At 25.0% G+C, this 21,267-nt stretch overlaps 1 protein-coding gene across 11 annotated transcripts in view; it reads left to right on the forward strand.

Annotated features, from left to right (window-relative positions):
* LOC122858649 (basement membrane-specific heparan sulfate proteoglycan core protein-like) overlaps window positions 1–21,267 on the forward strand; it is a 53,310-nt gene that overhangs the window by 25,952 nt on the left and 6,091 nt on the right. For 3 of the 11 annotated variants that reach the window (XM_044161654.1, XM_044161659.1, XM_044161665.1), the window contains 22 exons: window positions 2,459–2,566; window positions 5,733–5,846; window positions 6,050–6,163; window positions 6,712–6,819; window positions 10,001–10,117; window positions 11,033–11,188; window positions 11,555–11,704; window positions 11,840–11,950; window positions 13,172–13,288; window positions 13,356–13,499; window positions 14,802–14,909; window positions 14,972–15,112; window positions 15,175–15,237; window positions 15,384–15,398; window positions 15,759–17,565; window positions 17,627–17,834; window positions 18,022–18,162; window positions 18,246–18,539; window positions 18,625–19,704; window positions 19,771–20,206; window positions 20,803–20,945; window positions 21,019–21,196. In XM_044161654.1, coding sequence (XP_044017589.1) covers window positions 2,459–2,566; window positions 5,733–5,846; window positions 6,050–6,163; window positions 6,712–6,819; window positions 10,001–10,117; window positions 11,033–11,188; window positions 11,555–11,704; window positions 11,840–11,950; window positions 13,172–13,288; window positions 13,356–13,499; window positions 14,802–14,909; window positions 14,972–15,112; window positions 15,175–15,237; window positions 15,384–15,398; window positions 15,759–17,565; window positions 17,627–17,834; window positions 18,022–18,162; window positions 18,246–18,539; window positions 18,625–19,704; window positions 19,771–20,206; window positions 20,803–20,945; window positions 21,019–21,196 — 5,853 coding nt within the window. The remainder of the gene's footprint in view (window positions 1–2,458; window positions 2,567–5,732; window positions 5,847–6,049; window positions 6,164–6,711; window positions 6,820–10,000; window positions 10,118–11,032; window positions 11,189–11,554; window positions 11,705–11,839; window positions 11,951–13,171; window positions 13,289–13,355; window positions 13,500–14,801; window positions 14,910–14,971; window positions 15,113–15,174; window positions 15,238–15,383; window positions 15,399–15,758; window positions 17,566–17,626; window positions 17,835–18,021; window positions 18,163–18,245; window positions 18,540–18,624; window positions 19,705–19,770; window positions 20,207–20,802; window positions 20,946–21,018; window positions 21,197–21,267) is intronic. The other 8 variants (XM_044161655.1, XM_044161656.1, XM_044161658.1 and 5 more) reach the window with 8 other exon arrangements.

The raw sequence follows: 21,267 nt of genomic DNA on the forward strand, positions 1-21,267 counted from the left end.
GCGAGGTCGTTGTCTCTTTCGTGACTCGTAGTCTATCGTTTCTATACACACTCACATCACTCAGTATGGTGTAATTTGAGAATGCACTTTGATTATAAACTTCCCTCTGTCAAATTTTACCCTCTATTGTTTTATCTCAAAATTTATTATTGCTTATTTAATAAGATCATTAAATTGCCTCAAGTCTGTATTTATTTTCATAAATTTTCTCCCTTTTATTATAGTAGAAAAATATTATTATTATTATTATTATTGGAAAATATGTGTTTATAGAAATTTACAAAATAATAAATTTATCTTTTTTTTTTTTTAATGTAACAACATTTGTTATTATTTTTATTATTATAAATAATTAAATATTATATTTTAACATATTTTTTATTTTTTTATTTTTTTTTCGCTTTAGCTCTGTATTTTTGCATGACAATTACCATGCATGTGACAATATTCAACAGATTATATATTGTCCATGATATGAAAAATTTAAAAATATGAATTTCATTTTTTTTGGTCTAAAATTTGTCTATTTTTTATAATTTAATAGGAAACTTGCTAAAAGAAATCATGAGGTAAAGGAAAAAGAAAAATAAATAAAAAATTAAAAAAAAAATTAACAACAATGGCAATTATTTATAATAATTTATTATAAATAATTGTCAATTATATTTTTTTAATAATTTATTATATTAACAATAGTCATTGTTATTATTTTGATAATTTTTTATTAATAATTTTTATTATTATAATTTTTTTTTGAAAATTTTCTTTATTTTCTTTTATAAAAAATTATTTATAACAATTTATTATCAATAATTATCATTGTTATTAATTTTTTTAAATATCCTATTCATTTTTCTTTTTTCAAAAATTATTTATAATTATTTAGTATAAATAATTGCCATTGTTATTAATTTTTTAAAATATTTTATTTATTTTCCTTTTTTTTTTGTCTTCATGATTATTATCTTTTACTAATTAGTAAAAAATTTTTAATATAAATAATATATCCTCAAAATAAATAAACATAAATTTTAAATAAAATATCTTTAAAATAAATAATATGAATTTAAAAAAATATAAATAAAAAAATTAAGATAATGCTGAATGAAAAATTAAAAAAATGTCATTTTATAAAATTCCGTATTTTTCAATGTCGAAAAATATGTTTGACAATAATTTTACTGGCAATAGTCCATTAGATGAACACGGACGATTTACCTCAGGTACTTGACTCTTGGCTTTTAGGTCCAGAAAATTTGATGCTCGTTGCTTGTCATGCTAATATATCCACAGTAACCATGCAAAGCAAAGTCAAAGTGATATTTTTTAAAATTTATTATCATTTTATTTTTAATAATTTCTCCATTGTAAAATTATTTCATTGTCATTTAAAATACAACATTTTTCACAATGTAATCATTATAAAATCAGTAAAATATTTTAAATAACATATTTATTATTTATTTATTCATTTTTATTTATTGCTTGCAGTTGTATTTATGAATGGGTGGTCTAGATTATATTTTTTTAAAATAATAATAAATGTAATTTTATTAAACACAAATTGTTTATATGTACCGTTATGTATTTTGATAATAATCAAATGAACTCAAGCAGTAAGCTTAATGTCTTGCTTTTATGTTGTTGATTATATCTTGAGTTTGTAAAGCTGGACCGCAACTCCGCCTAGTACTGATTTAATCCAAAATACACTATCAAAACCCTGACTAATTTAATAAAGCTTTTTATTCATATTTTTTACATAATAATCATAACACACTGAATGAATTTTTCCTCTTGATAAACACACAAACATAAAAAAAAAGAAAAAAAATATTTAAATTGACATATTTATTTATTATAAAATTATATTTTTAATAAATAAAATTAATTATTTATAATTAACAGTCTTGTAGACAATTTAAAATAATAAAAATAATTAATTCAAAATATTTTTCAATAATAATTTCAATTATTTTTAATCAATAAATACAATTTAAAATATAAAAATTTGGAAAATTAAAAAATTATTATTATAATTGATTTTAAAAAATTATATTTTCTAGTAAAATGTGATGCTTGTAATGACTGTTTATTGATACTGTTGGAATTTGATGATGTAAATCTAAAATTAAAAATATTTTCATTCATTTTTTTTGATGTCTCATGATTTTCTCGTGTTATATTCTCACGAAATGACACACAGTGGTATCAGGTGGATGCCACTGAATCGCCGTTTCTTATATCAAAGGCACTTGATAAAATAAACCAGCAATCTCACCTATCACCGGACCTGTAACATGACCAAAAAATGATCTGATAGTTTACCTAACTCCTTCAAAATTAACTGCACCACTTGAAATTTATTCAACATGTAAAATAAAAAAACACTCAGCTGATATTATACCTAATATTTAATATAAAAAATTATTAATTAATAATTATTTTTAATTTTTAGCTTGCAATCAAAATGAATTCAGATGTAGAGATCATCAGTGCATTGATATTCGTCAACGTTGTGATGGAATTAATGATTGTCATGATAAATCAGATGAGCTGAGTTGTCGTAAGTACAGAAAAATAAATTGCATATCATTTTTTTTTCAAATTAAAACTTCCTCTTTATCATAATACATACTTGAATATTATCCAAAGAATAAAAACGATTTAAACAAGTAGAAATAACAAGCAAAAATTTAATATCATCAAATGAAAAAGAGGAATTTTTAATGCTTCATCCACGTGCTTGTGATATTTTGGTAAAATTGCTTTGAAAAAAACATTGCATCGTGTGTTACGTATATTTTTTCTGCTACTATTTATAAATTCATTTCATAAATAATATTGAATGGTATAACGATATAATAATACCCATTGAGATAAATACATTGCTAAAAGTAAATAATAATTATTATGAAAAAAGGTTATATAAATCTCATTCAACTAGCACGTAATCATCAGCAAAAGCATGCACAAAAATATTACTGAAGGAGAACTCTTTGGAGTAATTTTTAAATATTTTTTTTTATTTTTTATTTATGCAATATATTATTGCTGATATAAGTGTGTATGAATAATTTTACTTTGTGCTTTTTTTTGTAAAATGATTTATAATGCATGTAAGTTGTTTCACGCATGTCATTTTGTTTTTTAAATTTTTTTTTTTTTAAATTTGTTTGTTGGTAGTGGTGATGATGATGATGGTGGTAAAAGATTTTTAAAATTGGAAAAAGGTAAATTGTATTTATTTATACTCGGCTTTTTAACTTGGCAATTGTTATTCAACTTTTCGCCTCAAGTGGAATTATATTGTTGAGAAAATTTATACAAACTTATTGGGGATTGAGTGTACACACTTGGGTACGTGTACACTCAAGTTAACAGGATCACCATCAAGTTATATGTTACAAATCGTATGTACATGCACAATGTTAATCCATTATGATGGAACTCAATAATTATTATGGCTTTGACAATAATAATAGCGTTACAAATTTGCCGGCATACTGACTGCGACCAATGTTCATGAACAGCTTCTTGGGTCATTGATCTTGAATTATTATTTTTTAAAATATTTACAATAATATTTACTGGAAATTTTTAGTTTTAAATTTTTTATTTTTTTTTTTTTGATGGATTAATATTTGAAATGAGTCATTTTATTTTCATGGGGATTAAAATTAATCGAGCAAATACAAAAATTATTTAAATAAAAAAAACGTAAATTTTTTTAAATTTATTTCGAAATTATTTATCATGGTTTTCTAATTTTTATTAATTCTTAAAGTTATTTAAAAAATTAACAAAGTTTATTAGAAAAAAAACATGACAGATATTTTTTTTTTAAATTTAATTTTTTCGTATGAAAATTAATGGTTATCTCTCCATCAGAAAATTTAGTTGTTGTTTTTGTTTTTTTTTTTGTCAACCACATATCGACATATGTTGATAATACGAATTTTATTATTTTACCATTATTAGTAATTTTAATAACTATTTGAATTTAATCCGACGTTAATCTCCCCGGAGAACAAACCATCTCTTTCTCTCTTTAAAATTTTTTTTCATTTTATTTTTTCATTCTCGTTTTTTATTCGATAAATCAGTATTTTGCATTTTTTATTATTCTTCCGGCTAACTTGGCCAACCTCGGGCTCTTATAATTAAATATACATTGAATTTAATTATGTTTTATAATCATCCATATTCGGTGGCTTCAATTATATATGCATATTTTATTTTTACATGTGTCTTTAATTATTATTATCAATTTTATTTTTAATAATATTATCTGTTGTTAATTAATTATTTATTTAAAATTTATTGCTAATTTTTTTTTGATTTATTATATCGATAAATTAATCAACATTTCGAAATAGAAAAATTGCAAATTAAAATTATTACTATCGAAAAATTAATTGTCGTTTCGATTTCGAAACATTTCGAAATAGAAAAATTGCAAATTCAAATAACTACTATCGAAAAATTAACTGTCGTTTGTTTGTCCAACATAAAGAAAATTATTATAAAATTAAAGATCAATCCAGCTGTTAAATAAAAAAAAAATTATAAATAAATAATTGTTATTTAAAATTTATAACAGCCTTTTTTTTTAATTTTATATTTTTTAAATTGCCAAATTAAATCGAAATAGTTTTTGAATTTTTATAAACTATTTATTATTTGAAAAAAAAAAATTATTTATACTTTTATTTGTAGAAAATTTCACAACTCTCATTTGTTATTAATTTCATTTTAAAATTTCAATATTTTTATTAGAAAAAAAGTGAGTTAATTATATTTTTATTTGTTCGAATATCATTGTGTTAATTTAAAAAATTTTTGTAGCTTTTTAAAAAGTTAAATTTATTGTGCTTTTGATGTTTTTCATTATTTCATTTGTTTAATTCTATTTGTTATACTATTATTTATTTTTTCTTGTCGACGTCTCGCGGTTCTTTGTCTCGTTATCGACCGCATATCGACTTGATCAATATTTCAACTCTTTCATTTGTGTCTTCGTCACTCTGTTGTCAACTGACTCTTGTGGCTTTTAAATTTATACATATAAAACGAAAAAAAAAAACAAAACAAAGAATGATTCTTACAGCGTGCAAAGAGGACAAATTTGAATGCACACCAGGTTACTGCATTTCAAAGGAACGTCGCTGTGATGGAGTGAATGATTGTTCCAATGGTTTCGACGAGAAAAACTGCACCAACAGTACGAATGTCTATTTATATTGTTTTTTTTTTTTACATCCCATTTTCCAATATAAAATTCAATTGATTATAAATTTAAATTTTTTTAATCAACTCATCTTTAAAATCATCGAAGATTATTTATAAAATACAAGCTGGACAGAGAAAGAGATTAGTTATAAATTAAAAAACAAAATAGAAAAAAAATTTTTTAAAAATACTGCTGCATGAAAATTGAGGTGAAGGATTATCGCATGAAATTTATAATAATAATAATCTTTTTTTTTTTTGAATTGATAAAATAATTTTAAAACAAGAAAAAAAACAAATTCAGAAAAAAAAAAAAAAAATTAACCTGCATGAACTTTGAAATTTTATATAATTTTTTAATTAAATTTTTTATTTTCTATTAAGTTTAAAGATAATTAAAAATATTACATTACATTAATTTAATTAATTTACTATTTTTTTTAAATATTTTTAATTTTATTAATTTATTATTTTATTATAATTTACTCTGGTAAATTTAGCACGATGTCATTCGTATGAATTCGATTGTGGAGATGGTCGTTGCATTAATGAGTCATCTAGATGTAATGGTTATTCTGACTGTCAAAATGGTTCAGATGAGTGGAATTGCACTGGTATTATTTATTTTTATTTATTCTATTATCACTGTATTTTATTTCACCTTAAAAAATTGTTTTTTAAATTTTTTTTTCGTTATTTCTTTCAATTTTTTAATTTTTTAATTTTTTTCAATTATAATCATCAAATAAATTGTTAAAACTTGTTGTTTATTTTTTCATTATTGAAATAATAATTGTATTATTTAATTGTATTTCAGTAACAACCTGTAACAGTGATCAATTTCGTTGTCCTGAAGGAACATGTCTGCCAATCGAAAAACGTTGTGATCGTCATTCCGACTGTCGAAACGGCGAGGATGAACTTCAATGTGGTAAGTCTCAAATAATAATTAACTAAACATGTCATTAATCCATTTAAAAACAAAATTCATCTAGCAATATCATCAGTCATATATTTTCTTCATCAAATGAAATTTAAAAAACAATTTTTCTCTCATCAACAAAATATTTTACTCGTAATTCTTACGAATTAAAATTCTACGATACGATAAGAGATGAGCTTTTTATTATTTATATTTTTTTTTTTTTTTAAATACTTGAATTCGAGGACCGGTGAATCGGTTTTTTCGAGGATTTTATAATTCGGTATATAGCGTGAAGCGAAGTTGGGAATTAACGAGGGATAAAATGTGGTGATGGGTTATATTTTATTTAAAAAAAATAAAAAATAAAATTTGCAACTGAATATTTTAATACGTGGTGGCTGATTATTGTGTTTAAAAAAATAATTAGATAATTGAAAATAAATAAATAAAAAAATCATAAAAAAATGATAAAAATTTTCAAAAAATTTACCAAAAAAAAAAAAAAATGAAAAACAAATCGCATGTTTGGTGCTGTTATTGCTATTGTGAATCAGGTTGTGGAGCATCTGAATACCGCTGCAAGGATGGTCAATGTATCACCAGTGATTTATACTGTAACAACAAAAATGATTGCAGAGATGGATCGGATGAGCTTGATTGTGGTAATTATGGGCGATATTTAAATCGCGCTTATTGCATTATTCATTTAACATAAACTTTTTAAATACCTGGTGACGGTTTTAAACACGTCATCATCATTTCTTTTTATTTATACTATCTTATTCATCATTCATTTACATTAATTCATTATTCATTTTATTTATTTTTTTTTTATTATTTTGTAATACACATTTTCATAACAGAAATATTCAATTGGCGTTATGATGCTAGAAAATTTGATGAAAAGCACAAGTCAAAAGTCAAATACATTAACAGCTTGAAGAAGAAGAAAAACCAAGATAATAAATTGGTAATATCAAGTGAAAATAATGGAATGAAAATTATTTCTTCATACATGAAAATTGATGATAATAAATATATAAATAATTTAAATAAATTAAGTGAAAATATTGGATATAAAAAATCACACGAATTAAAAAAATTATCTGATTTGCGAAAAAATAAATCGTCAATTATTCCAACGACAAATAAATATAAAATTATTTTATTTTTTAATAGTTTAATAAATAATAAAACTAAATTTGATAATTTAAAAAATGATTCTGTTGCTAAAGAATTTAATAGTGAATTTAAAAATATTAATTTTCAAAAAAATCAAGATGATTGGAGACAATTTGAGTCCAATAAAATTGATGTTAATTTAGGAAAAAAAAATAGCTCAAATATACTTAATTCAAGACCAAAAAAATTGGCTATTTTTAGTGGAAAAAATAAATCAATAAGTGGCTTTAAATTGTTGAATGAAAAAAAGCAACTAATTGTAAATAATTCAATATCAAATAATTTTTTTAAATTAAAAAACAAGTTGAAAAATCATCTAAATAATATTCTTGATTTTAAAAATAGCTTTCCATTGAATGATCGTATTGATGACTTACCAGTTGAATTTAAATTGGCAAGTATTAAAATAGAAAAACCTAGTTTAACTTGTTCGTCAAACAAAACTTGTAATGAATCTCAAATATTCAATACATCAACATCACAAACTGATGATAATGTTAAAAATACTAAAAAACTATTTAAAGAAATTGAAAAATATAATTATACGAAACAAAAATATCCCAAATTCAATAAATACATAAAAAGTTTAAAAATAACTAAATCGAAACGAAAAAATTCGCTGATTAATAAAAAAATTAAAAAGTTCGATAAAGGCTGTTTGAATGAAACAAAGCTAAATGAGCTTTTAATTAAAAAAAATGGAAATAAACGATTGTATAATTTTACAGAATTTAAAAATAATTCAACTGAAATATTAAACGACAATTTTTCGAAAATTGCTCATGAGATTATTGAGCCAATGTCTGATATGAAATTAAAAAATTTTAAAAATAAATTATGCACAAATTGTTTCGATAATTTAAAAGATAATAATTTATTGAATAATATTAGAGTATCAAATAAATTAAATGAAGATAAGTTGATTACATCATCAAATTCAAAAGAGCCAACTGAAAAACAGAAGAATATTTTGCTGAAAAAAAATAAGAAAAGATCAAACAAAAAAAATAAGAAAAATAAAAATTTTAAAGAGATTAGTGGACAAAGAAAGAATATAGATGAAAGTAAAAAATTTAAAAAGTCAATTTTAAGTATCACTGATGAATATTCTTCACTTGAAATATTCAACAACACTCAAAATGTCACAAAAATTATTGTCACCACTGAGACAAATTTAAACTCATCTCAAACCAACGACAATGTCTGTTCAACCCTATGGAATTTCTTGCAATTATGTTTAATTAAAAACAGACAAAAAAATTTATATAAATCTGCTTTAAAAATACCTGGTGTAATTAGTAATTATTTATTTAAAAATTTTACAACAATAGTTAATAAAAATAAAATGAAATTGCAAAAAATTAATTCTCACATTGATGATGATTTTTTTGATAAATCAATGAATATTTCTCAAGGAAAAAATTGTTTATCAGTTTTAGAAAATTCAATTGATGTAAAAATATCAAAACGAGAAAATAATAATACTTTGGACATTCCCTTGGGTGAAAAACAAATTGAAAAAGAATTTATAAACAATTCATTGATTGATGACCAAAAAATATCAAAAATAAAATTTAAAAATTCAAATCATTTTGATAATTTAATAGAGAGTAGAAATTTAATTTTGAAAAAATGTCAAGATGATAAGTTCACTTGTGATGTTGATAAATGCATTGATGAAAAATATATATGTGACAATGTAAATCATTGCGATGATCTAACTGATGAATCTTTGTGTGATAATAAATTGATAAAAATCAATAAAACAGAATGCAATTGGATAAATGAATTTCAATGTCGAAATGGTGATTGCATACCATTTAATAAAGTCTGCAATAATAAATTTGAATGTTCAGATGGTTCAGATGAAAGCTGTCCCAATTCAAAAGGTACAATTATCATAAAAAATTAACAAAAATGATTAATGACAAGCTGGCATCTTGGAAATTCTTGTTCTTCTTTTTGTTCTTCATGTTCAATAAATACATGAGGACATCTTTCATCTTGGTCTTATTTTTCATCAGTGAAATTTTATAAATAAAAAGGTGCTATAAATGTTTGTTGGGAAAAAAATACGACTGAGTTTTGATAAATAAACTTGCAACTTTTATTTGTCAACGAAGAAGAACGTTTCTAACATTTTTTTTTTTTTTCGATTAAATCATTTTTTCTATATAAAAATTATACAATCATGTTCATTGTTCATGTCATTATAAAATACATAACAAGGCTTTTGATATAGAGCTTTAAAAAAATATAAAACAATTGACTCAAGACATGGGTCAATAAATATTTGTGGTGCTTTGATCGTATCTGTTTTTGTCTTATAAATTTATCATTTTTTTTTTTCGTTTGCTTGTCATGGATGTTTGTATATTGTTTAAAAAATAATTAACCTGATATTTTTGATGATGAAATAAGCTAAAATTTTCAATTCAGATATTTTTAAAGTTTTGAATTATTAATGTGTCTGGATGTTACCAGAATCATCCAACATGTCAGGTTTGAAATAAAAAAAGATAAATTATTTAACACCCAGAAAAACGAGTTTAAAAATAAACAAATAATAATTAAAAAAAAAAATCACTGTGCTTTTGTATTTAACAATATTGTAATGAAAATAAAAAAAAAAAAAAACTATGAAATGGGGCAAATATGTAGGTGTGGCTCCATGTCCATCAATGGACTTCACATGTGGGGATGGCTCTTGCATACCAACTAAGGCTGTTTGCGATGGATACGATGACTGTCCAAGTGCTGAGGATGAGCTTAAATGCGGTATAAAAATTAATGAGCTTTTATATTTTATAATTTTTTTTTTTCATTTGTAAATATATTATTACTTTGGTGGCTTTTATTTTATCGGATAAAACAATTTTTTTTATTTTATTTTTTTCAACAAGTTTCATGGATAATTATTAGTAATTTATTACTAACAATAGTGTAGAATTTATTTTTTCGATCGAAACGATTGTTAACGCGTAAGACAAATTATTTATTATTTTTATAAATTACCAGTAAATTTATTATTACTATTACATCATGTGAGATGAATTTAATTAATCTTGGCATATATAAATTTTTTTTTTTTCATAATAATTTTTATTGATGAATATTTTTATGATTAATTTACATTGTTTTATTTAAACAATAGTCAATTATTGAATTTTTAAAATATACTTACGTGTGGGGTAAAATTTATACCTTGAAATAAAATTTTTCAATGAACCTCAGATTTCAAAAAGCAATTATAAAATTTGTGATAAAAATTATTTAATAGCTTTTAAAGAATTTTATCTTGAAAATTAATATATTTAAAAAAAATAAAATTCTATTTTAATTTCACTATTAAAATCACTATTAATTTGTGATGATTGATTTGCAAAAAAAATAAGAAATTTCCACAATAACTGAGCTTAAAAATTAATAGAAAATACTTTTTTGTTTTTTAATTTTTAAAAGTGTATAAATTTACATTTCTCCGTCTAAATTTTACCTAAAATTTTCTACTATCTATAAAAAAGCTAAAAACAATATTCATAGTAAAATAAAAATTACAAAAAAAAAAGAAAAAAATTTATATAAAAAAAATAAATAAAAACTTGCTGATTGCTTTAAATTTTGTGTTGTAATTATTGTTGTTGTAATTGTTAAAAAATCAAAAAAAAAAAAAAAAAAAAATCAACTGCACAGATCGTGACTGCACACCTACCCAGTTCAAGTGTATCAGTGATGGAAGATGCATAGAAGATGTCTACAGGTGTGATCGACGCTCTGACTGTGATGATCGTAGTGACGAGGATAATTGTTCCAATGTGACTAGTACCATCAACAGCGGCTCGCATACCAGTACGCTAATTTGCCATGCCATTTATTTTGCCATAAATTTATTCAATTCATTATATAGTTACATTAATTAATTACATATTTTTAATGCCACTTGCAGTATATACATATGCGCTATTAGTGTTTTGTATATATTCATAATTTTTTTTTTTACTGCTTGATTAAATTGTAGCTTATTTTTATGTGTGTTTATATCAATATGTTATTTCAATATTTGTATATTATTGTCTGCTTAATAAGTTGATTCATTTAATTAGAAAAAAAAAATAATTAATAAGCATTTTATGGATTTTTTTAAAGAATTAAAATTTTTTTTTTTTCGAATGAATGAATCAACTTGATCATAATGTTATTGGTGTATTGTATTAGATGTACCTGGGCACAATTGGGTTACGGAAAGACCGAGAGAATGTAATCCTAATACTGAAATGCGTTGTGGAAATGGTAAATGCATTTTACTTCGTCTTAAATGCGATAATATTCCCGATTGCGATGACAACAGTGACGAACGCGATTGCGGTAAGATTTTGTGATCGATTCGACACTTTTATAATTTTTTTTTAAATTGATAAATCGAGTATATTTGTATGATAATTTTATTTTCAATAATTTATTTTTGATCGGTTAAAAAAAATGAACTTAAAAAAATTAAAGGCAACTGCGCGATTGATGAGTGGCGATGTGCTGACGGTGAATGCGTATCCAAGAACTTCAGGTGTGATGGTAGATCCGATTGTCGTGACGGATCTGACGAAGAAGCTTGCGGTAATTTTTTTTTTTTTAAAACAACAAACAAACAAAGCTTTCTTCCTCTTTTTAATCACTGAATTTTATATTTAATATTTTTTTTAGTCCCTTCAATCAATAAATAGTTTAAAATTATTTTTTTTTTATTTTTTAAATTTTAAACTACTTGATTTTTTATCCACTAAATTAAACCGGAATATTTATTCAATTAACCTTTGAAAAATATAATAATTAATCGTAACAATTTGCAGTAGAAATAATACATAAAAAAAAAAAAATGTAATTAATCGTGTTACAATAACGTGAGTTTGAGGTAAAAAATTAATAACAAAAATGCATGCTGAATATAAAATAAAATAATAAAAAAAAATTAATAACAATTTTTATAATATTCTTATTTATCATCAATGGTTCAACACGTAAAATAATTTCACAATGGCATCCACTAATTATATTTTCTATTTCTCTCCTAAGTCTTGTGTATAAAAATTAAAAAATTTACAATCACCAAGCACCATAATGATATGTTAACTAAATTATTTATCATATTAATAATTTTTAAATATAGGTATTAATAATATACATGTGCATTAAACTATTCTCACTATCACAGGTATTTTTAAAATTAAAAAAAAAATAAACACTCTATCATATTTTTCAGCACAATCTAACAAATAATATTCATGTATTTTTATCTTGATAATTTGCATAATTGACTGCGAGTAGTGTAGCCCTAGATAAATTATAAAAATTCAATTAACATATATATTAACTGTATATCTATGTGCACAAAATTATCAAAAAATTTATACAAATCATTTTTTTTATTTTAATATATAATAACATAAATTCTTTTGCTTATTTTCTACATTTATATATTTTTTTTTTTTTTTTGAATCAATAAAATCCTCTGTCATTTTTATATCTATATTTTTTTTGGTATAAATTATCTTTTTTTGTACGATCAATAATTGCATGACGAACAACAATTGCACGCAATTTTTAAAAATTTTATTTTTATCTTTTTAAATTAAAACTAAACAGAAAAAAAAATATATTTTATGGATCAATCAACGAGTGTGTTACTCTATTTTAAATTTATAAAATTTTAAATAAATTTTAATTATTTTTTTATAAAATTACACATTGTGCACTTTGAAAATTAAAATTTCAGAAATAAAAATGAATGTAAAATACAATTTTTTATTGTTTATTAATATTATAATGAATTGTTTTCAGATTCACAGTATTGTTCACCTGGACAGTTACCATGTGCGAATGGTGTTTGCATATCAAAAGATTTCTTCTGTGATAGAAATCGTGATTGTCATGATGGAAGTGACGAAGAAAATTGCCGTAAGTAATTAGTAAATTAATGTTAAATTATCAACTAAAAATGACAAATTATATTTAATATTTTCAGCTGGAATAACACCATATCCAGCATCAACACAATGTCGAGGTGATGAATACACATGTCGTGATAAAAGTTGCATACCTCTATCATCAGTTTGTGACAATCGACAAGATTGTTCTGGAAATGAAGATGAGCTTGATTGTAAACGTGGTAAGTCCTGATCGAAAAAAATAATCAATAAAATCGAAAAACAATTCTTTTAGCAATTGTCATAATTAGTGTATCAATAATTATCGATAATTATCAGTAAAATATAAATATAAAATTAGGATGTACTATTAAATCGTGTCTAAATAAAAATATGAATGTTCCAAGTATATTTTATTGTGAAATAATAAAAAAGCCATATGATAAAGCATCTGTCATGCGTGCTTGGGATAATTCTAGGTTTAGATGATGAACATAAAAACAATATGGAACATGGAAATTCTATGAGCATGACAACGGATAAGACATATCAATATGGAATTATTAAATACGATGTGACAACATATCAAACAACATCAAGGAATTGTACATCAAGTGATTTTTTTTGTGGTGATGGTAGTTGTATACCTGCTGCTCATCGATGTGACAATTTTTACGATTGTCGTGATTTTACTGACGAGCAGTATTGTTTCGGTTAGATTTTTAAAAACCAAACAAACAAACAAACATTAAAATTCAAATTTAAATTGAAAATATAATTTTGTGATTTGACAATCTGGAAATGATAATTAAGATTAAATAACAACAATCATATACAATTAAAGCTAATGTTTTATTTCGTTATTTAGACGTTTTCTTTTTTCGTCAATCGAAATGTTAAATAATATATTTCTATGTATATTGATTGTTTTTAAATTAACCAGATTGTCGTGGTAGTATTGTTGTCATTTTATTTATAAATAATTCAACAAAATGTAACTGTCCGTCAGTGTTAGTTTAGATTCAATTATAAAATTTAGATTAATATTTTTTTTTGTTGTTTTTATAATAGTAGAATAATTAATATTTGAGGATATTATTTAACTTGTAGTGCATCTGCCTGATTCATCATTAGATAATATTATTCCGATATATATAAAATATAAATTTAAATATTTGGGTAGTTAATTAATTAATTACGTAGAATTTCTTCAAGTTGCAATTTATTTATCAAATAATAAATTGTTATTATTCAATTATTAATATATTTAGAAAATAAGATCATTTTTTATTTGCTTTTTTAATTCATCATTTTTTGTCCCATACAGAATCATCGTAATTCATATATATATATTTTTTTTTCAATTAGATAAATGTATAGTCATTGTGTTTGATGATAAAATTATTTATACTATTTTTAGATTTAAACAATTGCTATTATTAATTATTTGATGTTTTAAATATTAATTATATCAACAATAATTGTTATGTATTGTTTTCATTGTTTTTATATTTAAAATGATATGAATTTTTATTTATTTTTAGGATGTGCAAGAGGACAATTCCGTTGTGGTAATGGTGACTGTATTTCCGGTGATAAAAAGTGCGATAAATTTTATGACTGTGAAGATGGCTCGGACGAAGAAAATTGTGGTGAGTTAAATACCACAAGTAATTCAAGTTTTTATTTAATGATAAATTTTGTAATTATGCAGGTATAGAAACAACAACTTCAGCAGGACGTCACTGTTCATATGGACAATTTCAATGTGAATCTGATAAAATATGTGTTCTTGATTCAGCACGTTGTAATGGTATTCCAGAATGTCGAGATGGATCTGACGAATATGGATGCGGTAATTTAAACTATTATTTAAATTATTTTATAAATTAAATTATTTTTATTGTTTTATTCTAGCTGGTAAAGAAAAAACTGGCCTTGATTTAAAGACATATCCAAGCGAACAAAATATCAAAGAAAGTAAGTTAAAATTTAATTTTTTCATTCGAAAAAAAAACAATTATTACACTTGATATATTTTTTTCTTGTTGAATAATTTATTTTCAATTTTTTTTACACATATTAAATATATTTGTTGTTTTTTTTTTGTTTCTTGCCTCGGCCAGACCCGGTAAGACAAGGTAAGATTGAATTTAAAGAAAAAGAAAAAAATTAAAAAGACTGAAACAATCATGCTATGGGAATCATTGAATAATTAATACAAAAAATATAATTTTTTTATTAATTCATAATATTGATTTACAGCTAAATTCAAATAATCAATAATTCATTTTCAGTTAAAAAACAATCCATCAAATTATTTAAATTAAAAATTTAAAAACACCAACATAATACAATGTGAAAAAAAAAAAATAATTACATTATCAGCAATAATAATAATGGGTGCAAGCAATAAAAAATGGGGCATGATAAATCGTGCTGCATGAATTTAAAAAAATAATAATCTCAAAAATAAATAACTAATATTAAAATATTTACAGGACGTGAAGTTGTATTTCAATGTCGAGATGAGAGTGATCATCGTGCACGTGTACGTTGGTCTCGTGGAAATAATCTTCCACTACCACCAGGTTCAGTTGACAAAGGTGATGGTCGTCTTGAAATACCAAACATAAAACTTGAACATTCTGGACCATATATTTGTGAAGCTGTTGGTTATCCATCATCATTTTCTGGTCAAAAAGTAACAGTTAATCTTCATGTTGAAAATTATGAATTACCAGTAACTCGTCCACCTCAAGTATGTAAATACGATGAGGCAACATGTAGTAATGGTGATTGTATACCAAAAACATATGTTTGTGATGGTAAATTTGATTGTACTGATGGAAGTGATGAGATGCGTTGTAATCCACATGGTTGTGAACCAAATCAATATCGTTGTGCAAATAAACAATGTGTTAGTAAAATTTGGCGTTGTGATGGTGACAAAGATTGTAATGATGGAAGTGATGAAGAAAATTGTGAAGCATCACCACCAGGTTCATTGTGTCGTTATGATGAATTTCAGTGTACAAAATATGATCAATGTATACCAAAAAGTTATCATTGTGATATGGAAAGAGATTGTCAAGATGGTAGTGATGAATTTGGTTGTTCACCAGTTTATATTGTTAAACCACCACAGCCAATTGTTGTACTAGCATCTGGTGAAACAATGATACTAACATGCACAGCAATTGGTGTACCAATACCAGAAATTAATTGGCGTTTAAATTGGGGTCATGTACCATCAAAATGTGATTCAGTATCAGTTAATGGTACTGGTAGTTTAACATGTCCAGATATTAGTATTAGTGATCAAGGTGCATATTCATGTGAAGCATTAAATATTGGTGGTTTTGTATTTGCTGTACCAGATGCAATATTAATTGTCAATGAAACACAAAATGTATGTCAACGTGGTGAATTTAATTCTGAAGCTAAAAAACCAGATGAATGTATATCATGCTTTTGTTTTGGTGTTACAAATCAATGTAGAAGTGCTGATTTATTTACATTTCAATTACCACCACCATTTGATCGTCATAAAGTACTTGATGTTGATTTAACAAATGGTGAGCCACAAATACGTGGTGAAATTGGTAGTAAAGTTGCTGAAATACGTCCAATTAATCGTGATGGTGTTGAAATATCAATGATTAATGATAATTATACACCATCATCATTTGATATACCATATTTTGCATTACCAGAAGCTTATCATGGCTCACAGTTAAATTCTTATGGTGGTTATTTAAAATATACAATACGTTACAGTGGTGATGGAAGAAATAATACAGCACCAGCAGTTATATTAAGTGGTAATCGTTATATGTTATTTCACAGAGGACATTATACACCACCAAATCAAGAAACTGAAGAAGTTGTTAGATTCTTTTATGGTGAATGGTATAAAATATATCGTGGTAGAGAAATAACAGCAACTAGACAAGATATTATGATGGCACTTGCTAATGTTGATAATATTCTTATAAAAGCTAAATATGATGATTCACCACAACTTGATATTTCAATAACTGAAATAACTATGGACAGTGCTGAAAAAACAAATGTTGGTCTTGGTAGTGCATCTTTTGTTGAAGAATGTTCTTGTCCAGCTGGATATACTGGATTATCATGTGAAAGTTGTGCATCAGGACATGAAAGAAAAACATCAGGACCATGGCTTGGTGAATGTCAACGTGCTGAACCAATTGCATCTTGTCCACCAGGTTACTATGGTGATCCATCAAGAAATATTCCTTGTGAGCCATGTCCATGTCCACTGACAAATCCATCAAATCAGTAAGTTGTTTAATTTATATTTTTAATTCATTGATAAATATATAATAAATTATTAATTTAGATTTGCACGAACATGCCAACTTGGACCAAATCGAGAGCCTGTATGTGATTGTCCACCTGGATATATGGGAAGTAGATGTGAATCTTGTTCATCTGGTTATCGTGGTAATCCATTGATACCCGGTGACATGTGTGTAGCTGAATCACAATGTGATCCTCATGGAAGTCTCACACCAAATCCTGATGCTGATGGAAAATGTCGATGCAAGGTATTTATTTCATTTTTTTTTTTTTCCATAAATTTAAATAAAACTACTAGTAATATTGTTTTTCAAAAATTGCTGCTTGGATTATTGTTAATAACTTTCTTTTTTTTTAAATATTTTAAACATTGTAAGTATACATTTAAGATAATATTTATAAATTTATTGTAAAATATATATTATTTTCGTTTAGAATTTCGCAACTGGTTTAACTTGTGACTCATGCAAGCCAAACACATTTAGTCTTGCTTCGAAAAATCAATTTGGATGTATCAGTTGTTTCTGCATGGGTGTATCAAATCGATGCACAGCATCACACTGGTACAGAAGTGAGGTAAATATAAATTTTTCTAAATTATAATTTTCATACACTTGTAAAATTAATTAATTTATAAATTATATTTCTTCATTTTACAGATTAAAGTTTCTTTTACAAATTCAATACGTGATTTTTCTCTTATTCAATCAAAAAATCCAGATGCTACGACAATTGTATCGGGTATACGTCTTGATACAAGTAGACGTGAAATTATTTACAATGAATTTCCAAATCGTGGTAGTAATGATGTTTATTATTGGCAACTTCCAAGTATATTCCTCGGTGATCAAGTCACATCTTACGGTGGTAGTCTCAAGTATACCGTAAGATATGTTCCATCACCAGGTGGACAAAGTTCAAAAAATAGTGCAGCAGATGTTGAATTAATAAGTGTAATTACAATAATCAAATTCTACATATTTTTTTAATACATAAAAATAAATTTAAAAACATTAATTTATTTTATTTTTATTACAGTCAAATGATATAAATCTTTTGTATTACTCACGTAAATCACCAGAGCCAAATTCTGTACAATCATTTGAGGTACCACTTTTGGAACAATTTTGGCAACGAACAGATGGAACTCAAGCTGATCGTGAACATCTTTTAATGGCACTTGCTGATATTCAAGCAATTCGTATTAAAGCAACATACACAACAAACACAGATGAAACAGCAATATCACAAGTATCACTTGATAATGCTGAAAAATATAATACTGGCAAGGATCGTGCTGTTGAAGTTGAAGAATGTACATGTCCAGCTGGTTATACTGGTTTATCTTGTGAGGATTGTGCTGCTGGTTATACACGAGCTGGTCGAGGTCTTTATCTTGGTACTTGTGAACCTTGTAATTGTAATGGACACTCAAGTCAATGTGATCCAGAAAATGGAATTTGTGAGAATTGTGCTGATCATACAACTGGTGATAATTGTGAAAAATGTGAAGCAGATTATATTGGTGATGCAACTCGTGGTGGTCCATATGATTGTATATCCGATACACATCTTGTTAAGCCTTGCAATCCAGCTGGTACCATGCAAGACTCATATCTCGTTGGACGATGTGAATGTAAATTAAATGTTGAAGGAGCCGAGTGTAATAGATGTCGTCCAGGCACATTTGGATTATCAAGTGATAATATTAATGGATGTAATCAGTGTTACTGTAGTGGTGTTACTGATCAATGTCATGAATCATCTTTATTCATTCAACAAATTCCCATGTGGGTTTATGATACACGTCATGGTTTTACACTTACTGATACATCAAGACTTGATGTTATTGATGATGGATTTGAAATTAATGTTGCACAAAATGAAATTGGATATCGTTATACAACATTTAATCGTAATCGTAGATTATTTTGGTCATTACCAGCTATATTTACTGGAAATAAAATTAAAAGTTATGGAGGTAATTTAACACTTACACAAAGATTTACAGCAAGTCCAAATTCTAAAACTCTTGAAGATCAAGATGTTACACTTTTGGGTAATGGCATTACTCTATTTTGGACAAATCCAAAAAAATTAACATCTGATAATACTTTGGTAATTATTTTATTTAATTTTAATTGTTAAATTTTATATTTTATATTTATTTTTTTGTACTGGCAGACATACTCTGTGCCACTTAGAGAATCTGAATGGCGTAGATTATCAACCGAGGGTTTAAGAAGTGCATCGCGAACTGATTTAATGACTGTATTATCAAATCTTGAATCAATTCTCGTTCGTGCATCATACTCTGAAGGAATGATTACTTCATCAATTGGTGATATTAGTCTTGATACAGCTGTTGAAAATTTAACTGGTAAAAATCGTGCAACACAAATTGAAGCATGTAGATGTCCACTTGGTTATACTGGTACATCATGTGAAAATTGTGGACGTGGATATTATCGTGATATAAATGATAGATCAGTCAGTATACTTGGTTCTTGTAATGCTTGTCCATGCAATGATCATGAAGAAAGCTGTGACATGAGTAGAAATGGAATAATTAAATGTAGATGTTTATCTGGTTACACTGGACAATATTGTCAAGAATTAGGTGAGTTTAATATTAATAATAAAATTAATTAACACATTTTATATTTATTAATTATATTTTTAATTTGATTTATTAATTTTCATTTAATATAATGCATGATGATAATAATATTGCATGATACAATTAAGCCGAGCTAAGAGTAGGTTTAATGCCAATAAGAGCAGAAGTACCAAGAGGTTCAACGATTGAATTTAAATGTTCTTATGAACATGAAAGTAAGCTATATATATACTTTAATTTGGTACCATATATGAATTTACCATTGACTGCATGGGCCATGGAACCTGGTCCACTTGTTGAAAATGATACAAGAGCATATAAATTATGGAATGTTCATGTTGGTACTAATCCATGTAATGTTGAATGCACAATATTGGATCATCATGGAAAAGAATTGGCAAGATTATCAACTACAATATCAACAGGTTGGGCAAAACGAGAATAATTATTATTATTCTCGTTTGGCTTATTTGTGTGTTGATCGTTATGTGGTGTTTATATTAAATAAAAAAATTTGTCTTTATGTATTTTGTTTATAAATTGTTAAAATATTTAGTTTATTATATTTTAATTTAATTTTTTTTAATTTTTTACAGTTGATTATCCACCTCCACCACCAAGTCCACCACCAACATTACAACCACCAAGAATCATTGTTTCAATTCAAGAAAAACAATTGCAAATTGTTGAAACTGGTAATACAGTTAGATATCGTTGTTCTGGAAGATCATTGGATAATGTAAGATAATTTATAGATTTTTTATAAAATTAAATTTCATATTTTAATGTTTATTTTATTGTTGTTTTTGTAGACACCAATACGTATTCATTGGGATAAAGAAGGAGGTAGATTACCAGATCGTAGTATGGATGACAAACAGGGTCTTCTTATTATTCGTGATGTCAGAGTTTCTGATAGTGGTGTATACATTTGCCAAGTCACTGATGATATTCAAGTTGTCATTGATAAAGTTACACTCACAGTTGGAGGTAAATATAATTAAATATAATTAAATAATTTTAAAAAAAATTAACAATCGAATTTACATTAATTTATGGAC

Source organism: Aphidius gifuensis, linkage group LG6 (assembly GCF_014905175.1).
Source record: "Aphidius gifuensis isolate YNYX2018 linkage group LG6, ASM1490517v1, whole genome shotgun sequence".
NCBI lineage: Eukaryota > Metazoa > Arthropoda > Insecta > Hymenoptera > Braconidae > Aphidius > Aphidius gifuensis.